General features: G+C 53.4%; 1 protein-coding gene across 1 annotated transcript in view; it reads right to left on the reverse strand.

The window, feature by feature from the left end:
* Positions 1-3817, reverse strand: part of ATOH8 (atonal bHLH transcription factor 8) — a 26920-nt gene extending 23103 nt beyond the window's left edge. The window contains exon 1 of the mRNA XM_032226648.1: positions 3029-3817. Within this exon, the coding sequence (XP_032082539.1) occupies positions 3029-3778 (750 nt within the window). The 5' untranslated portion in view covers positions 3779-3817. The remainder of the gene's footprint in view (positions 1-3028) is intronic.
* Positions 3818-7412: the final 3595 nt, after the last annotated feature.

The raw sequence follows: 7412 nt of genomic DNA on the forward strand, positions 1-7412 counted from the left end.
CCTATTCCATTCCATATTATATTCCATTCCATTCCTTATTCTATTCTATTCTATTCCATTCCTTATTCTATTCTATTCTATTCCATTCCATATTCTATTGTATTCTATTCCATTCCATTCCATTCCTTATTCTATTCTATTCTATTCCATTCCTTATTCTATTCTATTCTATTCCATTCCATTCTTTGTTCTCAATCAGACTGGCAGTTTTCAGAGGCCCAAAGTCACCCAACGTCTGCCTGATTCCAAATTATATTTCTTGGAATTATTTCCAAGGTTTAGGATTCCTGCTTGGCCTGCCCTGACCCTCGAACAGAAGCCCTTGTCTAAATCGGCTTTTGATTAAAAGCAAACTTCCAGTGGCTCTTAACTGGGATGATCCCGGGGGGGGGTCTCCCAGAGGAGAATCTAATCTGGGTGGATCCTGGTTGTTTTCACACCTTACGCATTACGCAAGAACAGGAACAAGCCACACGTGGGGAGACCACGAATGGTTTTGCCTCTGTAGCTTTCGCTTCTCACGCACTCAACGGAGCCACCTTGGAAAAACATGTCCCCAGCGCAAAGGCCGGATAGCCAACAGGAAAGTCTCCTTGATTAACAGGAAGGTATAATTCACACCCTGGAAAGAGACCCGTGCGAATTTTTCAGATAACGGCTGTGATTCATCCAGGGGGGGCTTCTTGGGGAAGAGCGGAGGGAGGCGCTAGACCCCCCAAATCACAGACTGGGCCAAGCAATGGCCTTCTTCCATCGGCTCCTTCATGGGCCCGAACGTCCCTCCCTGCCATGCAGGAAGTCCTCGCCTCACAGCGGTTCGTTTAGCGACCGTTCGAAGCGACAGCGGCACTGGCAAAAGTGACCTTTCTCCACTTTTCCACACAGTTATGACGGCTGCAGCATCTCCAGGGTCACATGCTTGGCAACTGGATCCTATTTATGACCGTTGGAGGGTCCTGGGATCAGGGGGTGTGTGTGTCCCTTTTTGTGACCTTCTGGCAAGCAAAGCCAACGGGGGGAGCCAGATTCGCTTAGCGACCAGGTGACTAATTTAACAACGGCGGCCGTTCGCTGAAGAAACGTGGCAGGGAAAATCATAAGATCTGGCAAAACGTGCTCAACAAACGACTCATTTTGCATCATAAAGTTTGTCCTCAATTGTGTCATATATGTGTGTGTGTGTGTTTGTGTATGTGTGTGTGTGTATGTGTATTTTTATGTATGTATGTGTGTACACACACACACACACACACACTTATGATCACAACTGAGCCCAGAATTTCTGTTGCTAAGCGAGAAGTTTGTGAAGCGAGTTTCGCTCCATTTTATGACTCTCCTGGCCACCGTTGTTAAGTGAATCACTGCGGTTACTAAGACAGCAACACGGCTGTTAAGTGAACCTGGCTTCCCCTTTTGACTTTGCTTGTCAGAAAGGGGGCCCGAGACTCCCGGACCCTGCAAGCGTCATAAATATGAGTCAGTTGCCAAAAGACTGAATTTTGATCAAACGGCCACTGCAACGGTCGTAAGTGTGAAAAGCAAGTGACCCTAAGTCAATTTTTTCAGTGCCCTTGGAACTTGGCAAACGATTCACATTTATGATGTCCCAAGTAGCAGCATAAATTTTGGGCTCGATTGTGGTCGTTAAGTCGAGGACTACCTATAATTGATTTGGAAGGGACATCGGAGATCTTCTAGCCCATCCCCTTGCTCAAGGCAGGAGCCTTAGACAGAATAATCAAGTTAGAGGGAACATCTGAGGTCTTCTAGTCCATCCCCTTGCTCAAGGCAGGAGCCTTAGCCAGAATAATCAAGTTGGGGGGAACCCCAGAGGTCTTCTAGTCCATCCCCTTGCTCAAGGCAGGAGCCTTAGACAGAATAATCAAGTTGGGGGGAACCTCAGAGGTCTTCTAGTCCATCCCCTTGCTCAAGGCAGGAGCCTTAGCCAGAATAATCAAGTTGGGGGGAACCCCAGAGGTCTTCTAGTCCATCCCCTTGCTCAAGGCAGGAGCCTTAGACAGAATAATCAAGTTGGAGGGAACCTCAGAGGTCTTCTAGTCCATCCCCTTGCTCAAGGCAGGAGCCTTAGACAGAATAATTGGGGGGAACCTCAGAGGTCTTCTAGCCCATCCCCTTGCTCAAGACAGGAGCCTTAGACAGAATAATCAAGTTAGAGGGAACATCTGAGGTCTTCTAGTCCATCCCCTTGCTCAAGGCAGGAGCCTTAGACAGAATAATTGGGGGGAACCTCAGAGGTCTTCTAGTCCATCCCCTTGCTCAAGGCAGGAGCCTTAGACAGAATAATCAAGTTAGAGGGAACATCTGAGGTCTTCTAGTCCATCCCCTTGCTCAAGGCAGGAGCCTTAGACAGAATAATCAAGTTGGGGGGAACCTCAGAGGTCTTCTAGTCCATCCCCTTGCTCAAGGCAGGAGCCTTAGACAGAATAATCAAGTTGGGGGAACCTCAGAGGTCTTCTAGTCCATCCCCTTGCTCAAGGCAGGAGCCTTAGACAGAATAATCAAGTTGGAGGGAACCTCAGAGGTCTTCTAGTCCATCCCCTTGCTCAAGGCAGGAGCCTTAGAAAGAATAATCAAGTTGGGGGGAACCCCAGAGGTCTTCTAGCCCATCCCCTTGCTCAAGGCAGGAACCTTAGACAGAATAATCACGTTGGGGGGAAACTCAGAGGTCTTCTAGCCCATCCCCTTGCTCAAGGCAGGAGCCTTATACCCAGATTGAGGACCCCGATTGCTGCGGGCAATAGGTTAGCTCTGTAGGGGCTGCAAAGCACCAAAGCGCTTTCGCTCTACAGAATGATCAGGTTGGAAGGGTACCTCAGAGGTCTTCTAGTCCAACCCCTTCCTCAAGGCAGGAGCCTTATACCTCCATCCCATCCCGTTGTCCAGTCGATTTTGGATCCATGGGGGATCCCTCTGTGTGTGTCTGAGAGAGAGAGGGTTGGGGGGTTCCGACCTTCCCCACGGCCCGGGAAGAGTGGGGGTCTCGTTCCCCCCCCAGCGCCCCCCTTACCTGCTTGCGGAGCGCCTCGAAGGCGGCGCTGATGGTGTGCACCCGGGTCCTCTCGCGGGCGTTGGCCAGTAGCCTCCGGGTCTGCTGCAGCGCTTTCATCTCCGAGCCGGCGCCGCCGCCGGCCGGGTCGCTTGTCCGCTTGCGAGGCGAGGCGGAGCCCTCGCCGCCGCCGCCGTTATACAAGCCCCGGGAAGGCAGGAGGGCGGGCAGGGGGCTCTCCGGGACCCCCGCGGACCCCGCCTCCTCTTCCTCCTCCTCCTCCTCCTCCTCGGGGAAGAGCGACGAGCCCGGGCAGCGCAGCGCCGCCGGGAAGGGCGCCTCGACCCCCGGCAGACCCCCGGCGCCTGGCCCGCCTTGGGGGAAACCCGGGGGTGGCGGGGAAGGCGGGCGCACGTGCTCCGGGACCCCCGGCCGGCCCCTCCCGCCGCGCCAGCCCGGCCGGCTCCTGCGCTTCAGCTTCTGGATGCCGCGCAATTCTTGCAGGCAGAAGCGCTTCCAGCGGGTCTCCGCCTCCGTCAGCTGCAAGTTCTTCATGCCGGGTTGAGCTGCGCTGGGCCGGGCTGGAGCTTTGGCCCCGGACTCGGCTGCTGCTGCTGCTGCTGCTGCTTTGGCGGCGCCTTGGCCGAACAGCTGCTGCGGCTGCGAGCCGGGCTTCGCGCAAGCGGCGCGGGCGGGCGGGCGGGCGGGGGAGGCTGTCAGCTGAAGCCCCGGCTGCTTTGGCTGCCTCCGCCGCCGCTGCTGCTGCAGCATTGGGGGGGCCGCCCAGCCCAACCCGCCATCTGGGTTTGTTTAAGCCCCCGTTTGGCACAGGAGACCCCCGGGGGGAGGGAGGGAGGGAGGGAGGGAGGGAGGGCGCGATCCGCCGGGCAGGCGCTTCTCCTTCGCCTCCTTTACGCAGCAGCTGGGTCGATCCACCGCCCCCCCCCCTCAACCTCCCCCCCCCGCTCCCCCCGCCCGTCTTTTCTTTGGCGGGACAATCAGCTCCGACCCCAAGAAGGAAGGGAGCAGCGAGGGGAGGGGTCTGAGGGACCCCCGCCGCTTGCCGTCTCCGAGGCTGTCCCGCAGGCGGCGACTGGGAAGGGGGGGGGTCTCTCCCCGGCCCCCTCCTGCTGGGACCATCTGTGCCCGTCCTGAAAGACGGAACGGTCCCGAATGCAGAAGGAGAGAGTGGGAAGGGACCTTGGAGGTCTTCTAGTCCAACCCCCCCTTCTCAAGCAGGAGACCCTTACGGAACTGCAGAATAACAAGAGCTGGAAGGGACCTTCGAGGTCTTCTAGTCCAACCCTCTCCGGCTTAAGCAGGAGACACTTTCCTACAGGATAACGGAGTTGGAAGGGGGCTTGGAGGTCTTCTAGTCCACCCCCCTTCTCAAGCAGGAGACCCTTACAGAACTGCAGAATAACAAGAGCTGGAAGGGACCTTCGAGGTCTTCTAGTCCAACCCTCCCCGGCTTAAGCAGGAGACACTTTCCTACAGGATAACGGGGAGTTGGAAGGGGGCTTGGAGGTCTTCTAGTCCACCCTCCCCTTCTCAAGCAGGAGATCCTTACGGAACTGCAGAATAACAAGAGCTGGAAGGGACCTTCGAGGTCTTCTAGTCCAACCCTCCCTTCTCAAGCGGGAGTCCTATACCATTGCCGACAAACGGCTTCCCGGTCAGCCTCATCTTCTGGAGGCAAGTTGTTCCACTGGTTAATTGTTGTCACTGTCAGGAAATTCATCCTTAGTTCTAGGTTGCTTCTCTCCTTGATTAGTTTCCATCCATTGCTTCCTGTCCGGCCTTCAGGTGCCTTGGAGAATAGCTTGACTCCCTCTTCTTTGGGGCAACCCCTGAGTTATTGCAAGCCTTCTATCATGTCACCCCTGGTTCTTCTTTTCATTAAACTAGACATGCCCAGTTCCTGCAACCGTTCTTCATATGTTTTAGCCTCCAGTCCCCTAATCCTCTTCGCTGCTCTTCTCTGCCCCCTTTCCAGAGTCTCAGCTCTGCGTGTATTTTGGTGGCCAAACCTGAACAGAGTATTCCAAATGTACACACCAGTGCAGTATAAAAATAGGATTAATACTTCTTGTGGCCTTGATGCTGTCCCTCTGTTGAGGCAGCCCAGGATTGCATTGGCCTTTTTGGCAGCTGCAGGACACGGCTGGCTCACGTTTGAGAGATTGTTCACTAGGATTCCCAGATCCCTCGCACAGGCACGACTGCTGAGCCAGGTGCTACCTCTTCTATACCTGTGCATTTTGATTTTTAATTTTTTGTTTATTACAAACCCTTATACCAGTGTTTCTCAACCTTGTCAACTTGAAGATGTCTGGACTTCAACTCCCAGAATTCCCCAGCCAGCATTCGCTGGCTGGGGAATTCTGGGAGTTGAAGTCCAGACATCTTCAAGTTGACAAGGTTGAGAAACACTGCCTTGTACGCATTGACGAAAACATACACAACACTTACAAATAACACCGGAACCGCATGTTCCTTCTTACAGCAGAGATGCCTATCTTTACAAACACCATTTCCCTCTCAATACATCTCTACACAATTTTACTCTTATAATCCTATTATTCTTTTCTCCTTTGCTTATCAAGTCCATGTTTGGTTATTTGTATCAGACAATCTTTATTCTTCTTCTACTAATATATAACTTTTTTTTTTAATCCTACTTTCCCTGCAATCTTATCACTAAGTGGTACTTCTCCTATAATGTAAACTAAGAGCCGAGGTGGCGCAGTGGGTAGAGTGCAGGACTGCAGGCCACTTCAGCTGACTGCTATCTGCAGTTCGGCGGTTCAAATCTCACCGGCTCAGGGTTGACTCAGCCTTCCATCCTTCCGAGGTGGGTAAAATGAGGACCCAGATTGTTGTTGGGGGCGATATGCTGACTCTGTAAACCGCTTAGAGAAGGCTATAAAAACACTATGGAGTGGTATATAAATCTAAGTGCTATTGCCCTTCCTTCCTTCCTTCCTTCCCTCCTCCCTTCTTTCCTCCCTTCCTTCCCTCCTCCCTCCCTTCTTTCCTCCTTCCCTCAGCCTTCCATCCTTCCGAAGTGGGTAAAATGAGGACCCGGATTGTTGTTGGGGGCGATATGCTGACTCTGTAAACCGCTTAGAGAGGGCTGAAAGCCCTATGAAGCGGTATATAAGTCTAACTGCTATTGCTATTGCTATTCTCCCCTCTTGCCTAAGGGGGAAACCTTATTCTTCTCACCACTAAATTCCCTTGGGTTGGAGAAGGCCCAGATCTTCCTGGATCTCCACTCTTATCTTCTAAAGCAGGGGTGTCAAACTCAACTTCATTGAGGGCCACATCAGGGTTGGGGTTGATCTTGGGAGGGGGAGGGCGTGGCCAGCTCAATGTTATTCCCGTCGGAGCGCCTGTGGCCAGTGAAAATGGATCTCAGGAGGGCCGTGCGCCATCCTCCCAATATCTGCACTGCGGGCCGGTCCTTCACTGCTTCCTGGGCAGCCCCGTGGCCCAGATCTAAGCACCCTGCAGGCTGGATCCGGCCTCTGGGCTTTGAGTTTGACACTCCTGTTGTAAAGAGTTGGCTACTCGCGCCACCTTGTTGTTGTTTGCAAATTGGATTCTATCTACCCCTCATCTAAATTGTTGAATCCCCCCCTCCCTCCCACCCTCCTAGGGGTTTTCTAGATTTTCATCAGGAACGGAGAAGGCTGGAGATAAGTGGAGAATGGTTGAAGCAGCGGTGGGATCAGAGGTAGGTTCCTACCGGTTCGGACCGGTTCAGCCGAGTAGTCAGCTGACTGTTATCTGCAGTTCAGCGGTTCTAATCTCACCGGCTCAAGGTTGACTCAGCCTTCCATCCTTCCGAGGTGGGTGAAATGAGGACCCAGATTGTGGGGGCGATATGCTGACTCTGTAAACCGCTTAGAGAGGGCTGAAAGCCCTATGAAGCGGTACATAAGTCTAACTGCTACTACTGCTGCTACTACTAGGTAGTAACTCGGCCTGCCACGCTCCCAAACCGTTCTCTCGGCGCCGCTGTGGGGGCCGCCATCTTGTTTTTTGCTTCTGCACATGTGCAGCGCATCCCTGAGTGAATCTGCAGTAGCAGCAGCCGGGACCCAGCCCTGAGTGGGATTCAGCCGGTTCAGATCGGTTCAGCCCCGAGAAGTAACACGGAAGGGAAGGTTTGGTAAAATCATGCATGCGTGTGCAGCGCATGTCAGGCATGTATGTGAAGCGGGCATGTCAGGAGTGGGTTGCTGCCGGCAATACTGCCAGTTCAACGCACAAATAACTTTGTGCATGCGCGCTTGCTTCGCTTGTGCGCACACCAAATGTGCACTCCGCACATGTGTACATTTGCAGCTGAAAAGGGTCTGCGCATGCACACCCCACATTAGAAAAGGGGGAAAGATTA

This window comes from Thamnophis elegans, chromosome 11, assembly GCF_009769535.1.
Source record: "Thamnophis elegans isolate rThaEle1 chromosome 11, rThaEle1.pri, whole genome shotgun sequence".
NCBI lineage: Eukaryota > Metazoa > Chordata > Lepidosauria > Squamata > Colubridae > Thamnophis > Thamnophis elegans.